General features: G+C 40.6%; 1 protein-coding gene across 1 annotated transcript in view; it reads left to right on the top strand.

Moving 5' to 3' along the window:
* Positions 1–26055, top strand: part of LOC131679650 (carbohydrate sulfotransferase 1-like) — a gene marked incomplete at its 5' end in the record, with an annotated part of 34026 nt that extends 7971 nt beyond the window's left edge. The window contains 2 exons of the mRNA XM_058960383.1: positions 14073–14274; positions 14337–26055. Of these exons, the coding sequence (XP_058816366.1) occupies positions 14073–14274; positions 14337–14453 (319 nt within the window). The remainder of the gene's footprint in view (positions 1–14072; positions 14275–14336) is intronic.
* Positions 26056–26380: the final 325 nt, after the last annotated feature.

Here is a 26380-nt window from a genome sequence, read left to right as displayed (position 1 = left end):
CCGGAAGAAACCGATTCATGATCGCGCGAACACGGGCATTTGGAGGTTCACTATCGAGACCGGGATTGTTAATTTATAAGTGCTAAACCATTCACTTAGTCACCGGGATGTTATACTTTTTACGAGATCGTGGGTGTGGTCGTGCGTGGATGATAGCGAAGGACTCGAGCGTTTGTATGTGGACGTTTTTGTCGCGTGTGCTAGTATGTATGTACACATTATTTTTATAAGCGTGTGGTCATTCGCATGTTCGCGTATTCTTCAATGATCGCGTCTAGTCTAGTTTTTATTTCTATTGGTCCAACTAATGGCATGAATTCGGACTGCTAGGATCAAGGGCGGAGACTTCCGGACGTGACCGATTCATAATTGTGCGAGCTTAGGTTCTTAGGTTCCAACGTTCACCTAATTAATCGGGGTGTTTGAATATTGGCGAAATCGCGGACGTTCGTATTTGTGACCAGGTTTGTGCCATCGCGTAGGCCACGTTTGTACGTTTGAAACGAGAGATTGCTAGTGTGTACGAGAGAACAAGCAACTTGTGTTAGTGAGTGTTAGCATGGATCCAACCGAAAATATAGCAACAAAAGAAGGTTGCCTGCAGAGAGAATTGGGCCCTAAACCCACATTGTATATTATTTGAGCATGGCAGTGAATAATAAAGGTCGCCAAGTTAAGTACTAAAATTGATCACAATGTAGCTTAACTAAAAAGAAAATAATCGTAACCCAAGTTTCTGTGATATATTCACTGTAATACTGCTTTGGTGGAAAAGCCCCCGGACCACATCAAGGTACAGTATCATGCCTATGGGTGTAAGTGCCGAGTGTGGCTACGCCACATCGCTTCATTCCAGTGCTGTCCGACTTCGCTGCCGCTCAGCGATAGCCCCTATGTTTGAGTATACCGGGCAAACGAGTGGATTACAGGTATGATTGCACCCTTCGATGGCAAAATGAAGACCACCTCGTCCAGCGGGTTACCAGCGGCTTTGCGCCGCTTCGAATCCTTGGACTCGACTATGAGGCCAAGCCGCATCACACTACCTTCGCCCTTAGCGTCACTTTCTCATGCGCAATGCCACTGTTATAAATGTATGGGGGAAAAACTTATTTTTCCAGTTTAAACTACTTTAAAGCTTTCCCCCCGAATTTTTTTATTGCTTGTTGTAAAATAGGCCATTTAGAACCATTTCCACACAAAATTACCCCTTTTTTCGAAAAAGCCGCGATTCAGAACAATTACCGCATGAGATAAGGGACTTGTGAGAATTATGTTATCTCACCGTTTGACGACCTGAAGTGCCAGCATGTAATGTAATACTTAATTAGTAACTCAATTCTTCGCTTGTCGCTGGGACATGCAAAGATAAATATGAAAGTTTCTCCACAATCCTGGAAGGGTTTTGTTCTACCAACATGATTCAAATTAACGTATTACTAATTACGTCATTGCCAAACACTAGCGAAAGCTACACCTCGATAAAAATACCAGCCAGATCCATCCACGGTGCCACAACAATGGAAATTATCATGCCATTAGTAGACTCGCGTACTTCATCTATCGCAGAAATCACGCGCGTAAAAAGCATAGAAAAATACTTGAAAAATAGCATAATCGATGCCGCGAGTTACCTACTACACTACACCGTGGCAAAGCGAAACGAAGAAATACCCTCACCTGCAGAGAAACTACAGTCTTCTTTCGCACTATACAGAACCTTGAGGTGGCGTTAATGTTATGCTAATTCGAAATGTCACACGAACCATCTTCCAGCTGGTCACAAACAGAACTTCAACATTGGATCCACTGTGGTCACAATCCATCTCGATCGTCAATCGAACTACACGCACTGCAGAGCGCCTGGCTGTAGCTATTAATCAATTCTCGACACGCATGCGACGGCGATGTCGATGCGAAAGTGAAAGGGATCAATCTGTTCAACAATCTCTCCAAATTGGCATTGCCATTGTTTGCAAGCAGCTATTTAAAGCTACATCGTCTAAAACCGGCTAGCAGCAAAAAAGTTCGGAAACTATTTTGTTTTGCTCGACGTTTCCGCTGCCTGCCCTACCGGATAGCTCTCTTTACCTTGTTTGTTAAAAGCTAGTACTTCCAGCGCGTTGGCCCCGAACAGTTTCGTGGAGCGGAAAAAAAGTCTTCCCTGCCTTTTTATGATCGGCTTTCGCATGCTTGAATTCGTTGAAGCCATAGGACGTATTGCCTTTTGAAGGAAGTGCTAATTTCCATGCACTGAGTTTCGTCATGTCTAGCTGAAGGTTTGACAGGACACGTAGAGCCGTCTAAAATAAGCTGCTTTACGTAATAGTAACTTGGACTAGCATCGCCACGCCATCGGCCAATTGTCGAGAGTTGGAAAACATACTGTCTCTGAATTGGCTTCAAATAAAAAAAACTATCCGGATAAATTATAGTAGCCGAAATGTGGCCTTATGTAAATCATAAACGAGAGCATCAATTTAATTTAAGTCCAATTAACTATGTTAGCACAAATATCAAGCGTAAATATTTATAGCACCGTACAGTTACACGTATGATACATCCCACGCGTATTTTTCAACGCGTGGCTTTTTGAACGCAGCATTCTTTCATTGTTTAAGTTTCAGATTCGAATATGTTTCAAAAAGGAATACTAATTGTAAATAGGATCGTTGTACTGTTCCTTTATATGTCATGGACGCTAGAAATCGGCTGTGATGACTCTCTAAACAGATTGTTAGGTTACATATTATTTTCGAATTTCAATATCAATACTGATAGCGTTTTAGTTATTTTAATTCCATGATGTTATAAATGCTCGTTAACATATATCTCCAGCACCGAAAATCTGATTTGAACCTATTTCCATTGTTCCAGCTCCATGAAAAACTAACTTAAAGCTATTCGCACATGAGGCGACAGGACACATGCCTCAAAAGATAATCACTATTGATTTTGTTCTACCTATTTAAACGCTGTGGCTGTTGTCGAGTTGGAGTACCTAGAGCAAAATCCAGAGTGAGAATTTTTTGTGGTGTGTTCCTGTCATTTCGTATGCGTGCAGCTTTAACAATGGGTCGTTAAAAGCTTTATAAGGGATGAATATGCCTGTGTTAAACAATACCAAACTGAATACCATCATTTATTTCTGGATTTTTTTTTTCCAAAATTTATTTTTTAACGTTGCATGCTAGCATGTTAACATGCTTACAAACATATTTGAGTATTTTAGTATTTGTTTCATTATTTGTGGTACTGGCTGTCTGTTAACATATGCTATTAAGTAGGCCGCCCTTACTAGATCGAAAATAGAGTTTTTTATAGACAATCTCAGTAGATAAACAATCTAAGAATATTTTACAACCAATACGTTTCCTTGTAATCATTACCCTTACTTACCTCCTCGATTTTCACTCTCGTTTCTGCCCGAACTTCACGTTCGCTATTGCAGCTGCCTAATGAATAGGAAAATTGCTTTCATAGTAATTATCAGCGATGAATTTGCGATAATTTTGCGGAAAACAAAGTAATAGTCTAACACATGATAATTGCCGTGAATGGGTTAGAGGAAATACCCGAAGCAGATATCGTCGATCGTGTTTTATTTTGAACCATGATACTTTTGGTATTTATTCGGGAGAAGAAAAAAATGTTCAGCTTAGTGGTGCCTTCTGGAGGCAAATTGTGTTAGTACTGTGTCAATGTTGTCGCACAAGGCGATGGAATCCGCAGATTGAGAATATTTTTGGTTTATTTTCTAGAACGTATTTATAAAGCTCTCTTTCTACCTGTCACTCGAATTTCTGACTATGGGAATGGTTTCATAGTACTAGAATGAGATGAAAATGAGATCTAGTGCCGAGAAAAAAAAATTAAATAATTTCATAATAGTTTTAATATATTCTATTTCCTAGTCATATGGAAAACGAGCTTCACTTGAACCACTCAAAGGTCGTATTGTACCAGGAAACACACGAACGACGCCGCATTATGTGCTATGATAACCAATGGTAGCATTGGCACATTAATTCGACAATTGCTAGTAAATGATTCGGATAAACCGGTACATTTCATATTTTTTGTGTAAAGAGTAAAAGCACTATATTTCGTCATCCCGAAGCAATTAATAAAATGACGTCAAAATCAAAAATATGATTTTTTGTTATCCAATCGTTTTCCATCATTCCATCATGTTGATGTACAACTAAAAGAATTTTGTGTTGTAAAAGTACGCTGTTTGCTGACCAAACTCGATCAACATTTTATCCTACCGCATTAATTTGTAGAATTTTTGCTCAAGTAAAAGAAGCGATCATTTAGCACGAGGAAACTCATTTGTAATTAGGTTTAGACAATACACATATAATTTTGATAATGATTACATACATGTATGTTTCAATTGTCTAATAAGAAAATATATGACTTGAAGAACAGCTCATGAAATAAAGAATAATCAACTTTATTATTATTCATTCAACGAACATACAAATATAGTTGCTTCTACTATATTTCTTCCCATATTATTTAGTTTAATGATTAGATTTTTTTGCCATCAAAGATAGAACTATGCAAAATATCTGATGCGAGAGAGGTTTTTCCATCTTGTTAGGTTAGATTTTCGGACCTCTAATTAGAACCGCTATTTATGCCGTGTTCTTTAAGCTGAACGAGAAAAAATATATTTATAGTTTTCATCAAATATAATATTTCATTTACCTACAGTTTGGTCTTCTAAGTAATTAACCCAACAATTCAATAAAAAATGCTGCTTCTGACTGCCGAAGGTGACTTGCATTAAATGCTTATGTCCCTGTCGATGACGTTTTGCTCGTTGTAGCTAGTGACGTTTCTGATCGGCCTCATTCGAACGCAGACTAGCGGTTTCCGACCAGGGGGGTTCGCTATGTGCTTTGCCGTCAGTGCTGCCAGGTTTGGTAACACTCCCCGACCCGTAACGCACTTCCGTTCCCGGCCATGACTCCGCGTTACTACTGCACTGCCAGTTTAGACACTGGACGCCGGAGTACTCCGCTCGTCGTTTGTACTGTTGCTTGTCGGACACGTCCATCGTTTCCTCGAATCACCGACAGGATACGTCCTCTGGTCCATCCGTTGCGCTGGTTCTCGTTGACGATCGTCACCAAGTCATTCACCTTCACCGGCTCCACTTCTTCGAACCATTTGGTTCTATTCGCGATAGTTGGGAGATATTCTCTGATCCACCGTCTCCAAAACCGGTCCAGCAGTTGTCTGGCCATATTCCAATTTGTACGAGTGATCCTCAACGTCTCGGGTATAGTTCTGGGCGGCTGTGTGATTCCGCTCGAGCTTAGAAGGATGAAGTGATTAGGTGTAAGTCCTTCCTGGTTAGGGTTCTCCAGTGGAATAGTTGTTAACGGCCTAGAGTTTACTATAGACTCGGCCTCCGCGACGACGGTCACTAACGTTTCCTCATCTGGATTCCGTTCGACGGTCATTGATCCCAGAGCCGTCTTGACCGATCTCACAAGACGCTCCCAAGAGCCGCCGAAATAGGGAGCGGATGGTGGATTGAAAACCCACTTAGTGGTTGCATTGGTAAACGTCTCCGCCAACTGCTTCCCGATCGCTTCAATTTGTTCTTTTAATTCCCTGCTAGCTCCCAGAAAATTAGTCCCGTTGTCAGACCTGATTTCGATTGGTGATCCACGGCGTGCTACAAACCGACGAACGGCCATCTTGCAGGATTCCGTTGTCAGTGAATGGACAACTTCCAGATGTACGGCTGTCACCGTGAGGCACGTAAATAGAGCAACCCATCTTTTAGTGCAGCTGCGACCAACTCTAACCGGAACGAGTCCGAAGTAGTCTAAGCCGACATAAGAGAATGGACGCATCGAAACAGCGAAACGAGATTCTGGCAGGGGTGCCATCCTCGGCACAGCTGGCGCAGCCCTAAAAACCCTACAAACTTGGCAATTCTTCGCTATTTTTCTAACTACTGTGCGAAGACAAGAAACGTGGAAACGTTGAATAATTTCGTTGTACACCGTCGCGTGGTTGACGTGTAAATATCGGCGATGGTACCATCCGACGAGTAACTCCGTTAACGGGTGGTCACGTGGTAAGATGATCGGGAACTTGAAATCGTACGTAACAAAGGGCACGGTGCCAATACGACTGGAGACCCGCATCACACCAGGCTCATCCAGAAAAGGTGTCAGTTTGTAAACGGGACTTGTTTTCTCGATGTTCCCTTTGGAGTTCTCGTTTCGATGTTTAAGCCCCGCTACTTCGTCCGAGTATACTGAGGCTTGCACTAAACGCCAGAGACTGTTTTCCGCCCTCTGCAATTACTCTTGATTCAGGATACCCGCCACAGCTGGCTGCTTCTGAATTCGATGACGGCAGTTAACTGCGAAGCGATGGACGTAAGCTACCGCTCTCAGTACACGCTCCCATTTGGAGAAGTTACTCCAACGGATGACGTCATCGACGATCAGCACTCGATGCATTAGGCAAGACCGCAGCTCTTCCTCCGTCTCCGGCGGTTTCTTTGATGTCCTTTTCGGCCATTCCACTTCCGGCAAGTATAGGAAGTCGGGACCGCGAAACCAACGCGAATGGACATTTGTACTGGGACCTTTTCCCCATTTGGTGGCTTCATCGGCTACATTGTGTCGTTAAGGGAGCCACCTCCACTCGATTGCTTCCGTCTTGCTAAGGATCTCCCCTACTCTGAAGGCTACGAATTGTCTGTAACGGCAGTGTTGGGACTGAATCCAAGCCAGGGTTGTTTCTGAATCAGTCCACATTATTCGTCGACAAATAGGAAACGTATGATATTCGCAGGCTGTCTTTGCCAGTCTTGCCCCTAGCAGAGCACCCATCAGCTCCAGGTGAGGTACTGATAAAGCCTTTAATGGTGCTACCTTTGCCTTAGCCATAACTAGCGTGAAGTATCCAGTCGGTCCGACTTTGGGGCCGGGGTCTCACGAACTTTGTTCAGCAGTGTTTGGATGATCAGTTCGGGTCGTCCGTACAACATGTAAAGCGTAGATAAAACCTGTGGTACACACGCTGGGAGCAGCAGTCGACTCTTTACCGATTCGAACGCCTTGCCCTGTAGAGCTCTTTGTAGTCTGGCCCAATTTTCGACGTCCGAGTAACCACACGCTGTTGTTGAGTTCATATAAGCACTATAGAATAGAGGCCAATCCTCTGGGTCTCCCCTAAAAGGCGGGAGGTCCTTTGGCATAACCTGTTTTGCCATCAATTGTTGCTGAGTGGGGGTCGCTTGTGAAAGACGAACTGGATCATACATCCGTGGAAGCTCTGGAACTGGGTTCCCTAGCATTGGCGGTCCCCTACCGGCTGCAATGGCGCTCGCTATACGACCAGGAAACGGTAGTGGATGTGTAAACTGTTCACCGCCAATGCCTCCATCGATAAACATACGCCCGGGGGGGTATTGAGGGAGCGGGGCGGTTGACTGAACCCCACTCATTGAGTCCACATTGTACAGTAACCCGAGAAATTGTTGCGGTTGCCGAAACAAACCTGCTGGCAGGTTGCCTGATCCAGCTAGGCCCGTACTGGCCACCAATCCCGAAAAATGAGAGGGATAACTAACTGTTGGAATCGTAGGACAGGCTGTCCCAACTTTGGTTTGATCGGAACTTCCGTGGCACGTCATTACAGGCACTCGACTACCGAGACTAGTTGGTTTATTCCAGGATGAAAAAAATAATCACTCGTGGGCTGTGTGCACACTGGCGTTTGTGATGAAGCAATAGTAAGCTGAACGGGGGGAAATTACGTTTGGAGGAAGATACGTTGTGCCAGCTCCAGCACCCAGTAGTGTCGGCGAAAGAGACGGATCAAAAGCACTTAACAGTCCCTGTGGTCGTCGGTGTGGAACTATGGCCGTACGTGGACTTGACCGCCCCTGTCGCCGTGCTCCCCTGAATAATCGATAGATTCTTCATCTCATCAACCATTCTTTGCATCCAGTTCCCTTCACTAACGACGCCGGTCGTAGCAGGTTCATTCATGCCCGTCGAAGGCTCTCCCTCGTCTGATCAAATATCCCCATAATGGCTGTGTTGGCTAGCCGATGCAGCTCCAACTTCTTCCGCTTCGTTTCAATTAGGGTCGATTTCTTCACCCTCGCTTATCATTTAAGCCAGGTTTAAACGTACTGGTGAGCCTGGTTTAAAAGTTAAGCGAGGGTGAAGAAATCAGCCCTTATAAGATTCTCCTCTATCTCCCGCTCAAGTGTACTTCTCTGCTCTTGGATCCATTGGAGGTTTGCCCTTGCCTGCTCGGTCAGTAGCGAACGACTGGAATTTGTCGTATCGGTTGTTGTCGCGATCGTCGGCAAGCCAGACGGTATAGCGGGAGAGTTAATTACGGGAATTCCTCCCGCCGATGTCACGTGTTCCGATGTACGAGCTGAACATTTTTCGCACAGCCAACTTTTGTCTGCTACGGTACTATCGACACCAGCGCACTGGTAGTGGATCCATTCCTCACATCCCGGACAAAACACCATATCGTCCAGGTTGTTTGACCGGCGGCAGACTTTGCAGTCGAATTTATCCGTTTCCGGCATCCTTTCCTCCAGAGGTAACTCGATAACAAACTCTTAAAGCTTGTTAGGTTAGATTTTCGGACCTCCAATTAGAACCGCTATTTATGCCGTGTTCTTTAAGCTGAACGAGAAAAAATATATTTATAGTTTTCATCAAATATAATATTTCATTTACCTACAGTTTGGTCTTCTAAGTAAGTAACCCAACAATTCAATAAAAAATGCTGCTTCTGACTGCCGAAGGTGACTTGCATTAAATGCTTATTTCCCTGTCGATGACGTTTTGCTCGTTGTAGCTGATAGAGCTAGTGACGTTTCTGATCGGGCTCATTCGAACGCAGACTAGCGGTTTCCGACCGGGGGGTTCGCTATGTGCTTTGCCGTCAGTGCTGCCAGGTTTGGTAACACCATGTACTGTGACGAGTTGCCGAAACAAACGCCGTCGCGAACGTAACATCCGTAGCCCAATACTTAGCCTATCCAAATCACTGAAAGTTCTAAGTTTTCATAAATCACGAAAATTAATTGTTCATTGCCAAACCAGTTTAAAGCTGGAGCATTTAGAATAAATACACGAACGAAATTTTTATTGTTAATCATTGTGTATGATGCATCAACATTCGGTTACAATTGTAATGCTAACATATCTAATAGGCTTGAAACAGTTTTTGCTCTTCTTTCCCTGTCACCATACGCCTTCTCTCCTCTGTCCTTGATACAACTGCTGCTACACTGATGTGGAAATAAGCCACCCTCTGAATATCTTGACCAAGCATAAGTTTTCGTTAAAAAAATCAAATAAGTATTCTGTATTCCTAGTTTTAAGATAGCTATAATTTTTGCTCTTTATTGAAACTCTTGTCCTCCATCTTGTAAATAGAATTGTATCCCTAGTTTTAAGATATCTGTGAAATTTCTCATAAATATTTGTTCCCCCTTTTGTGTACTAGGCTATATTGTTAGTTTTAAGATAACTGTAAAATATTGCGTAAAATACTATTACTTCCCCTCTTGTATATCAAACTGAATCCCTTGTTTTAAAATTTTTCATAAAAAAATTATTTGGCCCTCTCTTGTATATTGAATCTTATTTCTAGTCTTAAGATAGCTGTAAACTTTCTTTTCTTTTGTAAAAATATTTCAACGTTGTAACCACCTAGTTTTAAGATATCCAAAATGTAAAAACAAAAGAATTTGGCACCGCCAAGCTAACGCATTTGTGCCTATCAAATAAACGAAATGAATAAAAAAAACCGGTCATTTAAATGAAGATCCTTCTAGCCTTACTTTTGCAGTAACACGGGAAAATAAAAAAAATCTACGTTTCTAGGATTTAACTTGTATAGTATTGTTGATTTTGAAGCCTCTCGTTAAAACGGGATGATAATGTAGCATAACATAGATTTTTCTAACTCGAAAAACAAGCTTAAGGTTAAAAATTTCTACAATAAAAAACTATGCGTCTTTTTGCAAATTATGCCTATCGCCCATTATGCCTTTCGTACTTTATGCCAATCGTTCATTATGTCTAACGTACGTATACCTAACATATATATGTCAAACGTACTTATGCCTAATGTCGCGAACCCTTTTTATCAGCACCTTGGCGTATTTCAGACTGACAAAATGGGATATTGACAATATCGGTCCATATTTTGTTTTTCCTTTTAATAAACAGAGGCTGTTTAAATATTCTTCTTTAATCCCTAGACATAGCCTCATAACCCTTTCTGATACTTGTATTTGACTTGGTTGGGCTGCTAGAGCCCATCAAACGGATTTTCATAAAATCGGGTCTTCACTGTAACATTTTTTTCGGTTTACACTGTAACTTTCGACACGTACACTATATTCGACACGTATTTTTTAATTTCAATGTAGTAGGCGGAATTCTCGAGATATTTTATCTTCAATTTCCACGTTTAGGTTTATTGGATTGCCGGTACTACAACTAATCAATAATTTCTACTAGTTTGTTCATAAATCTCCATTTGAGGTGTCAACTAGGAAAATAGGCATGCATATTCTATTTTGCATAATTTTAGCTTTTCTTATTTACCTCTAACAGAAAGTAGCTTTAAGATGTTGATTGCAATACTCCTCGATGATGGTGCATCGAGGAGGACTGGAGGGCTTATTGGGCCTTTTTCATGTTGCATGACTTTTCCTACTCTTATCAGTCCAAAGCAAAGTTCAGTCATTATTAGTTAGTGTAATATTTCTATGGTTTTTGGATTACTAATATTCTTTTTTCAAGTGCAGTATGTTTTAAAATATGCCAGTCGTGCACGGTGTGTCATGGGTCTTACCCTTGCTGTGTAATACGAATCTCTGATACAGTTGACGTTTGCTTATTCGCAAGTCGTGGGATTCAAATAATGATCGTGTCCCTAATACGGTGTTTGCAAATATTGTTCCACAATTTAAAGGCGGTATTCGTGGACGCCCTCACAGTGGGAGTCATTGTTTGTTCATTTATCGGTCGACTTCGTCATCGTGCAAATACTAATTAAATTAATTTTATAATTAAATTAATTTAATAAATACATAAGTAGAAACCTTAATACATAAGTAGAAACCGCTTTGTAATAATCGTAGCTTTTCGTACTAGTATACAATCGTTATGCGCAAGTCGCATGGCAGGGAATGGATGCAGAACTGGCGTATATGATAGAATAGTGGGTAATACTTCTGATCAATTTGTGCATTTGGTTCTATTCATTCGGGAAAGTCGGATTAGATAAATTAGGGTACAATGAATTTACCGACGCACGTGAGTCATCCATTCCAGGCCAGCATATAGCATGATGAAAGTCTAATAGCATGCAATTGTCGTTAATGGTAAATATACAACATTTGCTGCATTTATACGAGTTTGATTGCATGTTATATGTGTTTTCTATTTTACTTTATTAGTCTGTTTCTTTTGTACATCTTTTAGTTTGCTTTCCCATAATTTATGTATACCAAAATAGTATTGGTGAATTTATACACTTCTAATCAAACTCTTTGCATCATTTTTTCTTTATTCGGCATGTTATGATTCCTTTTATTAGTAGGAGACGGTGGGGAGTTGTGAACATAGTTTTGTTTTCGGGGCATAGCTACCATAAACATTGGTCGATTTTCGAAATTTTACCTGGTATTTGTAAAGGACACCTTAATACATCCACGGGCTGAAGAATTTTAAAATAAAATCGCGAAAAGTAAAAGAATTTAATTTTTTTTGTTTATTTTTCTTAGGGCTATAGAAGATTAATTTTAAAATATTCAAAACTAAAGATGAGATGGAAAAGAGATCTGATTCGCAATGCGTAGGTGACAAAATGATTAGCGCAAAGTCACCTGAATTCGCGGTTGCGGCATAGGGAGATTAAAATTGTGGTAGTAACAGGCTTCACATAAAATTTAACCTTTTTATATCATAATGTGTATGAGCCACCCCAATTTTCAAATTATGATAGTGTTCACTTTTGAAAAAAACTATAATTCACTGAAATGTATGGTTCACAACTCCCCACTTTACATATCTTCGAAAAATACGTATCTCCATCGACACACTAAAGTTTCATCCATTTTTTTTGTCAATGAAAGCCAATTGCTTAAAGAATGTTTTGCACTAATTTACTTTGAAATCAGCTACATAACGGGACTCCACATACCACAAATACAATTGTGTAAAAAAACTTCTTGTTTGGTGTATTTATTCGCTAGTTACCTGAATACGAAGAACATGAGTTAATGAAACACTTTCTAATGAGGAAGTGACGTTATGACAGTGGAAACATTTAAAAATTGTTACCACTTTTTTCATTTATAGCGGGAATTGACGGTGTTCACAACTCCCCATGGTTCACAACTCTTCACTGTCGCCTATATCTCTACTATGCACTATCTATACTCATATGGGTACAAACGCTCGTCGCCTTCACGATAACACAAACCTGACCACAAACGCGACCATATAATTGCAATAATCTACACTTACTTATGCCCACGATTTCGCCTACATGAAAACACCCTGGTAGTTAGGTAAAGGTAGCATCTTTAAACTTCCAAACGTGGTCTCAAACATTAACCCACCACTCGCGCGATCATGAAACGGTCACGTCCGGAAGTTTACCTCGGTCCTAGCAGTCTGGACTAATGCCTTCAGTTGAACCATTCAAACAAGTGACATACAAATGCTTGAGCCCTTCGCGACCATCCACGGCACCTACACCCGCGATCTCGTAAACATGATAACATCCCGGTGATAAAGTGAATGTCTCAGCTCCTATAAATTTTCAAACGCGGTCTTAAGCGTGAACCTAAAAACTACCGCGGTCGCACTATAATGAATCGGTCACTTCCGGATGTTTCTATCCTTGATATCAGCAGACTAGGTCCAATTGGACCAATTAAAAAAAGAAAGCTCTCATATCCACTGGACACCACGTTACAAGGCGACATGACCAAGGACTCTAGTGATATGGGGTAACTTACTCCCTGTCAGAATGTGAATTGTACACCGAAATCTAACTATCAGAATGAAGGTCCGCGTGACCATCCAAGAACGCACGCGTATATAGGAATGGCCACACGGTTACAAAATTCAGTTTTGTACACGCGAAGTCACATGAACGCGAGCACACGTGACAAACACGCTAACATACGAACGCTTAAGCCCTTCGCGATTAATAACGCACACCTACGTTCGCGATCGCGCAAACTTTGTAACACCCTGGTAATAAGGAGAACGTTTTAGCACTTACGAAGTTTCAAACGCTGTCTCAAACTCAAACCTACAAACGTCCTTTTTCGCACGCTCATGAATTGGTCACGTCCGGAAACCATTACTCTCTGTCCTAATAACTAAGGTCCATACATTCAGTAGGACCAATCAAAACATAAAGCTCATATTCAATAGACAACACGGTCCATGGCGACATCACTGGGAACTCTAGTGATATGGAAGATCTTACTTTCCTTTAGCATCTGAGCCGTACACAAAAAATAAAATATTAGATTCACGGTCCACGCGCGATTATCCAAGAACACACGCGAATATGCGAAAGGCACACGGTAATAAAATAGAGATTATACACGCGAAGTTACATACACGTTAGCACACGCGACATACAAACGCACACGCGATCGAACACGTTAACCTATAAATGCTCGAGCCCTTCGCGATGATGCACGCGATCGCGTGGCCCTACGCCCGCACATACCTGAACCGTACAATGAATATCACATTCAGAATCATGGCCCGCTACAATTGGCCTAAAGCAGTGTTTTAGTGGGCGACATTGCCTGTCTCGTCTGCAAATTGTAGTGAGTGATTCTGACGGGGAGCCCTTCCGAGAACCTGGCTCTACAGCTCCAGTAGGACAACTCTCGAAAAAAAATCCCGTCAACTTGAAAGTAAACGATCGATGAAGGCTTTGAATTTAATTGCTAGATTGCAGTAGGTAATAATAAAATAATAAATCATCTGTATTACATTCTTCTTTCACAGGGCAATCCGCTACGAAGACTTATCGATGAATCCCTATGAAATGACCAAAGAAGTCCTAAAATTCTACGGCCTACCGTTCGACCCGGCCGTCGAAGCATTTCTAGACACACACACCAAGCTGGACATCGGTGGCGTTAGTTCCACCTTCCGGGACTCCAAGTCGGCACCGTTCCACTGGACCAAGGATCTCACATTCGAAGAGGTAGGTGGTTTAACCTTCTCGCCAGTTTAGATTGAATCCTTGCAATCCTTTGTTTATTCAAGGTGAAAATAATCCAGGACAGCTGTGTGACCGCCATGAAATCTTGGGGCTACAAGAATGCCACCAGTGAGCAAGAACTGCTCAATTTCGATCCACTGCTGCCGTACAGTGTGTCATGAAGTTTAGCCGAAGAGGAGTACGGCAGCAGTTGATTGTCGGTCAGTGCACCAGTGATCGACTAAACGGGAATGACTCACGAAATGCAGGGTTGTTGGTAAGTTATATTCGCACTGGTAGGGTGGCAAGGCAACGTACGTACTGTATTCCGCCTCCTGGTTCCTCGTTGCCCACGGACATCTGACTTACTGAATTGTCTTAATAGGGTAAAAAACTTGTTCGTTTTGAACGGACGGTAAGTGCTGCAAGAAGTAAATTCGATTAAATTTAATGTATAGACAAATATAAGCATCTGTGATTAACTAGGTAACGTAAATATCGATAAATTCAATGTTAATTAATTGCATATAACAGTTGTATACCGTAAATCCTACATTGCACGTACTCGCTCCATAAGGGCTCTGGTGGGGCATCGGATCACAGGTCACGAGCCATTCTCACTATCACGGTTAATACTTCCTTGAAAGACAGTCTGGGAAAGGTTTTACTTTTCGGCTAGATTTAAGATCACATTTGTAAACTGCTCACTGGAACATAAGTTGAAAGTACTTCGAGTTCATAGACACAATGGTTTCTTTTCTATCTAACGTTCCACCACTATTCTATAGATACAAGGTTTTTTTGATCTATTAAAAAGGTAGTCATGTTTGAACGGAAAAAATAAGTCTCGTGAATAATATTTCGAACACATTTGAAACATATTAAACCGGTTACAATACTATTTCGACAATACTCGGCCTACAATCGACGAATTGTGAATCAACTGGTATCAATATTTTTGCACCTTTTCCAAAAATACAGTATAGATACTAAAGATCCTGCCAAAACAATATAAGACATTTGTGTTAAGCTTGATTTGTGTTTCAAATTCATCTCGTCAGAACAAGCACCAACTGGATATCTAGTTAGACGATGTATCTAAACTAGTACCCGAATTAAACACAAAAAAATCCAATCAGTTCACACGACACATGTACACGCCTCAAGCAATTGGCTTGTCCTGAGTGATGTCCTGGGAAGCAAATACAGAAGCTCTCGTTTGCTGGCAAGAAAGCGAAAGCGAACTCTTGTCTTTTGACTAGGGAACCAAACGCCTGGCATTATGCAATATTCATTCCCAAAAAGAAAAATTACTAGTGCTAGCTACTGACGACATGAATTCAAAACACAAAAATCAAACATAGTTTAATTTGTGCCCTTAATGCGCAAATTGGATTACGAACTGGGGAATAAGTACTCTATTTAACCATGAATAGACACAAAAGCGTAAAACTGATAAGCGATGCGAAGTTTAGTTGCTTGATTTAAGAGTAAAACGAACCAGAACCAGAAAAACGCTTGGTTGAATGTTTGTCCCTTTACTCAATTCTCGACCAATTTCGGTAAGGGCCCTCCTCCCATCGGTTAAAGCTGGACAGTTTTGAATAATGTTTCTCCCAACTACGCTGAACACTATTGACTTGCTCCTTCGACGTCTCCACCTCACGATCGTGCAAAGCACAATAGAATTCGATGTCTGTCCGGCTATTCCGGCGCTTAATTTGGATCTACAATCGAACTACAAATCATTTTTGTCGAAAAACCATGTTCTTGGCTCATCTCTCATAGTTTATTTCGAAATGTACGCTTCTTTGAAATCTACACACTGATCATGAGTCCGTAGATTGTATTCCCGAAATATATCAAATATGTTGAATGATCCTAATACTGCATTGCGGAGATAATGATACTGAAGGTACGCGACTTCTGTAGGCCTAACCTATATTTTCACCTTCAGAAGGTATTCCACTTCATAAAAACTCGGTCGTGTTGAACAAAATTTAAAGTCAACAATCATTGTTGCGAGTAGAGCTTTTTCGTCAACTGAGAAGAATAATTCAATGTTTCCTTTGTTCTCAAGACAATGCACACTAGATCGAAAAGCTGCTAGGTGTCGTTCACTTGGTTCTATTGTAGGTCTGACTTCGGCAAAGGTAGAAAGTGGTCTGATTTGTCTCTTTTTACTTTTGTATTTATTTATATCAACTCCATATAAAGGGTGTCCCACATCAAATTGCATCACGGATACAACGCTGCAAAAATTTACTTAGTGGACCGATCCTTTTCACAATTTTCAGACAATAAAATATAGCCCATTAGTTGGCATGTTTATTTCATTCAACTTCAATACCATAAACGTACCCTCGCACCTTACGCTTAACTCCACTCATTACGTTCTGTACAACATCTGGCTGCAGCTTCTTATATACGCAAACCCACTTTTTCTTCATGTTTTCCTCAGAGTTGACCTCCTTGAAATGCTTCCGTAGTGCCTGCTTCATAGTTGCCCAGTATTTTTCGTTGGGCCATAGTTCCGGTGCGTTCGGGCGGTTCATGTCTGTTGGCTTCGTACCACTCCAGGACGACATTTGAATAGTGGTACGAAGCTAGATCCGGCCAGAAGATCGTAGATGCTTCAACAGAGGATGGAAACGCTTTGATAGATCCTCCTTGAGGTAGATTTCCCCCTTTCACAGTCCCGGTAGTCACGAACGGCGCACTCCGCTTGCCACATGAGCAGATTGCTTGCCTAATCATGTATTTATTAGCAAACTGAAAGTTTCTGCTTCCTTACTTCCTCCGGCACAAGTTTGCTGGGTGGTGAAGAACAGTAGCCCCGGAAGTCGGGCTTGACATAAGTCTCATTATCTATGATGAGACAATTAGGCTTCCCCGAGCAAATTTTCACGGACTCAGACACCATACAACACTTTAAACAGACCATAAATATGGTCAAACACCATAAAATGTTCTCAATATCCTATAAATGTGATCTACAGGACCATGATGATGGTGTTTTCATACCCCATTTAAAACACTATCAAAACACCACGCAGTGGGGATAATCTAGGACCATAACCATGAGTATATTTTGGGCTTTTCGTTTGCTCGGGTCGTCAGCATCTGGGTGTACAGTTTCCGGATCCGATACTTTCCCACTGTATTTTACCGTTCGTCAGGATTTGAAGCCTTCTGCACTTTGTACGTATGCAGTCCCTCCCGGTCCTTGGTTCTCTGGACGAAAGACTTAGACAGGTTTAACTTTTTACCTTTGTAATTCTGATCACTAATAGAACTTCCATTCTGATCGCATTTCTCCTTCCGTTCGATGCTCAGAGTTTAATAAAGGGCGAACACGAAATTATTGCGACAGATTCAACAGGGCATAACTTTTTTACCATTGGGTAAAAATCAACCAAATTTTGCACACTTTCTCATTGATGTGTATTGTTTACATGCTGTCAAACTCGAAGTCGTGTTTTTCGATTCAACGATAATGGAGGTGAATCAACGCGAGTGAAGAGAACAAATGCTTTCCAAACACCTGGAATTTCCTGACCTGTCGCATCTGCAGTTGGGAAAAATGTTAAACATTCACCATTCAACCGTCTCCAGAGTGTTGAAGCGGTTCCAGGAGCGGTTGACGTTGGACCACGGCAAAGGAGCTGGGAGAAAACCGGGGCCGGAGAACAAAAAGACGGAGGGAAAGGTGAAGCGGATGATTAAAGCAAATCCCAACGTCTCAAGCCGTGATTTGGCTAAAAAGATCGGCATGTCGCAGAGCTACGTCCAGAATGCAAAGAAACGAGCTGGACTACATACATACAAGGTACAGAACTTCCCAAACCGCGATAAGTGGCAACAATCGACGGCTGAAACTCGGGCACGGAAGCTCTACGAGAAGATGCTGACAAAATATGGCTGCTATGTGATAGACGACGAAACGTATATAAAAGACGATTTTAAGCAAATTCCGGGGTTGGAGTTTTTCACCGGCAAGAGCAAGTTCTATGTGGACGACAAATTTAAGAAGAAGAAAATGTCGAAATTCGCCTCCAAATATCTCATTTAGCAGGCCATCTGCTCTTGCGGACCGAGGAATGAGCCTTTCGTGATAAAGGGCACAGTAAATGGCGAGATCTACAAATCTGAGTGCCTCGAGAAGCACCTTTTGCCGTTCTTGTAGCAGCACGACGAAGCTCCGCTATTTTGGCCAGATTTGGCATGATGCCACTATTCTAAAAGTGTCCTGGAGTGGTATGAGGCCAATTCTGTCCATTTTGTTCCAAAGAACATGAATCCGCCAAACTGTCCGGAGCTGCCCCCGGTGGAGCAGTACTGGGCAATGATGAAGCGGGAACTTCGGAAGAGCAAGAAGACAGTCAAAGACGAGAAGGACATGTTAAGAAAATTGGCAAAAAACTGAGAAACTGGGACCGGATGACACTGTAAAGACTTTGATGGAGGGCATCAAGCGAAAATGCGTTCAATTTTACACTCAAGGCTCCATCGATTAACTTTTCTTTTGATTTTTGAAGTAAATATATGTATAAAACTAGCCTAAAATTTTGGTTTGATTTTAAACATTTTTTTTTTATCCCTTTATGGGCAGCTAGGGCCGAGGGTGGTGGCTAACGGGTTTCATACATCCTTGACCTGACGGACAAAGCTATGGTGCCTTGAACACAGGCAACGCAGATCCAAGGCCATCATTGAAATGATAAGTTCTGCGTTTGAGATGTACTTCCCCCGGTTGCCAGACGAATATCTGTAATTATTACTTGTTGCTTTGTATGTATGAATCTAATGTTCAGTCCTGGGTGGTGTATGCGGGGAAGGTGTGGTTTTTAGCGTTCGAGTCCAGGAATGCATATCTGTCTAGGTTAGCGTGGGCGTTTACTAATTGTGTAATAGTGTGATCGCTAAAGGCTCGAGCATATGAATGCCAGCGTGTCTCCAACTTTGCGTGCATAAATCCAATTTTAGATCCGTCTTGCCATTCGCACATTCACGTGTATTCTCGAACGATCGCGCGCGGACCGTGAATCTAATAATTAATTTTCAGTGTATGGTAGAGAAACGTGTTGTCTAGTGAATCGGTCCAACTGAAGGCATGAGTCTAGGCTGATCGAGAGTAGAGAATTCCGAACGTAGCCGGTCTATGATCGCGCGAGTGGTGGGTTAATGCTTGAGACCGCGGTTGTAAAGTTATAGGTGCTGAAAAGTTCACTTAAGTAAAGGGGTGTTGGCGAAATTGCGAGCGTAGGTGTGTGTGGATGATTGAAATTGTAATGTAAGTTCGCGTTTTTGACCAGGTTTGTGTTATCGCGAAAGTTAGGGGCGTTTGCACGTTTTGGATGTGAATGTATATGGGAGAATATGCAATTGACTGTGCTAGTGAATATCAGTATGAACCCAACTCAAGATACAGTAATAAAAGGAAAAATAACATGCCGAATGTTTCTTTTTTTAGGTCAATAACCGTGCATTGAAAAATGCTCAAAAACTCTGAACTAGGCCCCATCGAGTCCAGTCTGTCCGTCTCGTCCTGTCGTGTCTGGGGTTTCCAGGTTACATGCATTCACCAGATGAGACTAGCTTATGTCAGCTTACTTGTGCACTGGTTTCGTAGAATCGAGGCGATCATCGAAATGACAGATCCTACGAGTGAATGCACTTGGCCCAGTCACCTGTCAAGCATTTGTGTATTTGTGTGTGTTGAGATATGTGTGGAGCCTGTAAATAATATTTTAATACGAATAATATTTTATACTTCAAAACAAGAAATGTGCAATATACTACTTGCAGTTTGTTGATCGTTCCTACTTATCTGATTCCATCGAGTATGAGAATACAACTCCATTGTTCTAAAACCTGGCGACGTCCGATGGCACAGAAGAATCATTGTGGGCAGCAATGTTGCTCTTCTTGAATGTATGAGCTCGAAAAGGTCATCACAAGAATATAACGCATGAGACCGAAAATAAATAAAAAAATAAATAAAGAGAAGAGTTAGTATTGATATTGAGTATTAGTAATATGCCGATTTTTTTCGAGAGTTGTCCTACTGGAACTGTAGAGCTAATTGATTTAATTAAGGCATGGACCTAGACTTCTGGAATCGAGGATAGAGACTTCCGGACGCGAACGATTCATGAATGCGCGAGTGCGGGGGACTGTAGGTTCACGCTTGAGACTGCGTTTGAGTGATTACAAGTGCCGAGACGTTCATATTATCACCGGGATGTTATAATGTCTGGAAGAGCGCGAGTATAGGTTGCGTGGATGGTCGCGAAGGGCTCAAGCATTTTTATATTTGTTTGTCGCGTGTATGTGACTTTGCATTCGATTTTTATGTAGTTTCGCGCGAACACGGGCATTTGGAGGTTCACTCTCGAGACCGGGATTGTTAATTTATAAGTGCTAAACCATTCACTTAGTCACCAGGGTGTTATACTTTTTACGAGATCGTGGGTGTGGTCGTGCGTGGATGATCGCGAAGGACTCGAGCGTTTGTATGTGGACGTTTTTGTCACGTGTGCTAGTGTGTAACTTCGCGTGGACACATTATTTTTATAAGCGTGTGGCCATTCGCATGTTCGCGTATTCTTCAACGATCGCACGTGGACGTCTTGTCTAGTTTTTATTTCTATTGGTCCAACTAAAGGCATGAATTTGGGCTGCTATGATCAAGGGCGGAGACTTCCGGACGTGACCGATTCATGATTGCGCGAGCTTAGGTTCTTAGGTTCCAACGTTCACCCAATCAATCGGGGTGTTTGAATATTGGCGAGATCGCGGGCGTTCGTATTTGTGACCAGGTTCGTGTTATCGCGTAGGCCACGTTTGTACGTTTGGAATGAGGTGCCTGCAGAGAGAATTGGGCCCTAAACCCACATTGTATATTATTTGACCATGGCAGTGGATAATAAAGGTCGCCAAGTTAAGTACTAAAATTGATCACAATGTAGCTTAACTAAAAAGAAAATAATCGTATCCCAAGTTTATGTGATATCATCACTGTAATACTGCTTTGGTGGAAAAGCCCCCGGACCACATCAAGGTACAGTATCATGCCGAGGGAATTTTGGTTTGATTTTAAACATTATAAGAAAATTGGCATGACATTTTCGGTGTTGCAATAATTTCGTGTTCGCCCTTTAGTATCGTTTAATAACACGTCTCACCGTCGACTGCACGATTCCGAGTTGTTTTCCGATGTCCCGATGAAAGAGTTGAGGATTTTCCAGATGCTTCTGCAAAATAAATTCGCGACGTTGCTTTTCGGGTGACGCCATTTTTTCCAATCTTCGAAAAACTAACTGCGATAAAAATACAATGTAAACAATACACTCCAAATTACTTCTACCTAAATTTTCAAGAGAAAATATCCAATGGGTTGTTTCTAGAGTTACTATATTAAGAGTTAGGCGGACACAAAAACCGGAAAACTGGCAACTCTTATTTCAAGAAAAAAAAACACTGGCATTCCATGTAAATGTTCAAGCTTTAGCTTAATAGTTTCATTGTCGTCGTAAGTAAGAACTTTGCATGCACGAATAGAAAAACCAAAGATCTGATGATATGATTTCATATTTGTGCGAATATCTCTTCTTGTTGCAGAAAAAATTGGTTCATTTCGTTTCTCTACACTCGATAACACAAGAGAAGAGAAAAATAGTTATGACCATAATCACAATACCTTTTCCATATACAGAGAATCTGTAAAAGGAAGATGCACATGCGGCTAGCGTTAAAAGAGACTATAGAATGGTGGACCAAGATCAAATGATTAAGGCATCCAAAATACATTTGGTCACTATGCGGAGCACCCGGATTGTTCAGTCACGATTATGTTGATGAGGATGTGTAGTAACGACGAGTTTCTGCGTCTGCGTTATTGAATTGTCCAAAGCTCAGTAGCTCGCTAGTTACATTTCTCCCTATTTAACTCAATATTCTGATTTTCTACCGATTTAGAATCCAACAGAAAATGACAATTATCCACATTAGGGAAATAGTTTAACAAGGATTATATAACGAACTTCACCAACTGTAAACGAAAAGATTTTATTGACCCGTAAGTTACAACATTACCCGACCTGAATGAAATAACACAATTAATGGGTTTATTGTTTGAAACCATAGAAGTTGGCATTTTTAACAGTTAATCCAGGAAGAGGATAGGGGTCAAGGTGGTTGAATGTTACCGTGTTAATTTAGTTCCACATAATATTTTGATTTATTATTTCAGGAACAACAAAATAAATAAAATGTTCGACACGTTCTGCAACGTCAGCTGCATCCGATCAGACCAAAATGGCACATAGCTTAATGGTCCAATGCTCGACAAATATATGATTAGGGCTCAAAAGCCAACTGTCATTCACTTTGGGAGGAAATTCTGGACGAACCGTTAACCGCCCAGCTCAACCGTTGATAACAAACAAAAGAGGAAAGTTTTTTCTTTCGTTGACTGCTATGCATCGTGCTTAGGGTGGATGTACCAATAGCATACTTAAGGAAAACTTTTGATAAAAAATCGATGAATAGACCTAAGGGTAATGTTAATACATTAAACGACAGCTTTCAGTCCCTACTTCATAGGAAAAATATAAAGATGGTTTAATAACCGATTTATGTATTCAAAACCGCTTGTACCACTATAGGAACACATGTACCAATAGTGGTGCAATCACTAATTTCGGTTCCTATTGTTGCAAATCCCATTGCTTTCTTATGGGACTTGCAACTATAGGTACACTATATCAACCATAGGTGCAAGGGAGCTCAAAATTCTAAGAAAATCATTTTTTTCAATAGTTATTTGGGCAAATTTCAAGGATAACAGTTTTATTGTCGCATAATTTTGTTGCGATGAATCGATAAAAAAATATTTTTTGATGGTTAGTACCTCAGTTACGCGTATAACCCACTACTGCAACTATTGGTACACCTCAACTATAGGAGCACCCACCCTAGGTAATAATGATTTATCTAGAATTTCTCCTCAAAGTAAATTTTGACATTTGGCTTTTGAGCCCTAATCATATGTTTGTCTAGAATTATACCATCACAACTAGGGTGACCGAATACGCACCATTCATAAACTTTTAAAGCCAAACTAGCCGAGTATATCGCATGCCTGACTCAAACCTATCGCATTTACACACACTTCATGCATGCAAAATTTAAACTCGTATACCAGAGAACAAAACTCATGATAAACTTTGCGCTCAAAGCAATTGGATGGATGCGAGTTGATCTTACACCCGAAAAAATTGCACTATGTTCAACTAAGAATGGGTTTATGTCAATAGAAAATAACTCGTAGAACATGAAAACAATATGAGTCTGACATATTAATGAACTATAGGGAACAGAGGAGTCCACTTGTGATTGCCCTCGGTTTTTGCTCTCATAATCTGGTCACCCCAATTCTGCCTATAATGGTAATAGAAAATTCCAAATATCTTGAGTTGTAATTGCCTGTAGTAAACCCTGAAATGGATATTGAATTCCACAACTCGAAGAAACCCTGCGTCAGAGATTTACTTGACACAGCAAGGCTAATGTCCATGATACTCCGTACGCGACTGGTATATTTTGGACCCTTTAGACATTCGTTCTTTGTGAAAGGAGATTCACCAAGACTTAGGCAATCCTGTTTTCAGACGCCTCATACGACATAGGAGCAGGATCCCGGTCGATCAATTCGTGGCTGAGATACGGTAATCCGTTTGATACCGGATACTTATTGGAGAAAATATGTAAACTACTATAAAACATAATTCAACACGTTCACGTCCAACTTTTTCTGTCCTTCGTCAATTCTTAAATTTTCTATCCCGCAAACGAAAGTTAGTTATACCATCTATTCCATTTGACTATACTAAATTACATATCTGTTCTTTCCGTACACGCACAAGACTACACGACTAGTAAAACCCACAGTCTATAGCAAAGTAGATTAATACGACATATCTCTAAAATAGAAGAGTAGAAATAGAAGTACATGTCCGTATCGATTTTAATTAAGCTTTAAACATCAAGCACACCAACTAATAATTACAATAAAATAACTGTAACCCAGTACAGCCCAAGCGAAGGAAGTTTTGCATTTGCGCAGTCGTATTTAGTCATAAAAGAAAACAATAATTAATAGGCTGTAATCGTTCATCACCGAAAACTAGATAACGATTAGATAGTTAGGCCAACTAGTTCAATCGAAAACAACACAATGATTTTTGAACACTTACTCAAAGAGAGAAATAATTAGAGTGCCTTTTGATCCGCAGCAGAACATAATTCAAGCCAACGTATAGAACAAAAACAAAACTTTAAACAACGCTGAATCGCACGTATGTACGCAACAGAGCCTAGGAACAAATGATTAAAACACAGAACAATCGATAGCAGTATGCCAGTAGAACAACAACAAAAAACACTAATCTTTTCTGATCAAATCTTCTCTAAATGCAACCATAAATTTGAAAACAGACGAAACCACGCTATTTACAAATCGTAATTAAATTACAACTACTGACACAGATCTTAAGATGTTCATTCTTTTTGTGCAGAGTCGATTTAAAACTATGACGAACATTTCGATCGTGAATCGGCAATAGGACCTAATTCACAATTGTTAAAATTAGTGGAAACTATTCCCCTTAATTTTAAGCATGCTCAGTTATGTTATAAAACTCCAAGCCTCCGGTAGGAAATTGTTTTTCAGAGTGATAACCTTTCTATAACAGTAATAGAAAATTATATGGTGGAAATTCACAGTAATTGAAAAATAAGCTACATGACGGGTTAAGGTCGGTTTCATAAACGAGGACAATTAACATTTGCTCTGTTTATGAAGTGTTTTGCCTAATACGGGTACGATCAATATTTGATTTTTTCTCTAATCGACGATCTTGACGAACGAACACGGCTAGAAAAGGTGCCGAAGATACGTAATGAACATTACATGAACACAATGGATGAAATTGCTATTTCTCAAATTTAGTAACGAAAACCTCGAAACAGTAGACACACACTTAGAAAAGAAAGGGAAAAATACATTTGAGGTAACCTACAACGTATTTTGCTGTCTTATGATAGGATTTTACATGCTGTGACATGTAGAATAAAATCTTATAAAGTAAAATTTGACTGAATAAATTGGGGAATTGCGAGCGATACATATTTTTACATCTTCTTAATCGTAATCGTAAACGTCTCCCAAGGTGCATATAAAAGAATAGCCTTAGTTCACTACATTATATCAGTTTCCACCTAACTAAAACCACTAGTTGTCATCAGTATCTCTTGAAGATTCAGTAATTTGTAAAGGACACATGATAATTATATCTGAAATTAAAATGTTCAACATTAAAACTCGAATATTCATAGTTGTTCGTTTTAATAATTTATGTTTTAACTTGTTTAGGACAGTGACCCGGTGTATCAATTATTTCAAATTAAATTTGTATTGTCGTTGATCGGTGCAATCAAGAGCCTTTTGTTGATTCAAGATCGATTTGTAGGCAATTAAATCGAAACAATGCGACTTAAATATAATAAACGAAAGTTTACGTATGGTTCCGCATGCCAGCGTTGAGCGTGTCTGAATCAATCGATACGAATACTTTGCTGGCACACTTAGACGAGTAATGTTTATAAGAAGTAGGTAGTAGAACAAATAATCAACAATAATTTATTGACAGTGCAGAAATGAATGATATGAACTTAGATGTCCATGCTCAAGAATTGGAATAAAAACAAATGTGAATTCACTATTCGTTGCACTCATTTCAAGCGATGGAACTTAAAAGAATGCCCAAAATACCCGCTGTGAAGTATAGTAATAATAGTCTATAGTATCGTTTATTGGTAATCAATGATTTGGAATGAATTTAGATGGGGAGCGGGTTTATGTTCTTGTTACCTTAAACTCCTTTTTCAAGCGTTTATTTTGCTTTAAATGACGATCCGCTACCTGAAACATTTTTAGTTTGCAGCATGCCATTGAGTACATCACGCTTGGGACACCTGATGGCTTGCGTTTGTACTACCAAAGCGTCAGAGGGTTGAGGACGAAAATCGAGGACGTGTACTTGGC

Source organism: Topomyia yanbarensis, chromosome 2, assembly GCF_030247195.1.
Source record: "Topomyia yanbarensis strain Yona2022 chromosome 2, ASM3024719v1, whole genome shotgun sequence".
Lineage (NCBI taxonomy): Eukaryota > Metazoa > Arthropoda > Insecta > Diptera > Culicidae > Topomyia > Topomyia yanbarensis.
The sequence above is the reverse complement of the archived record's forward strand: the minus strand, read 5'-3'. Positions and strand labels throughout refer to the sequence as shown.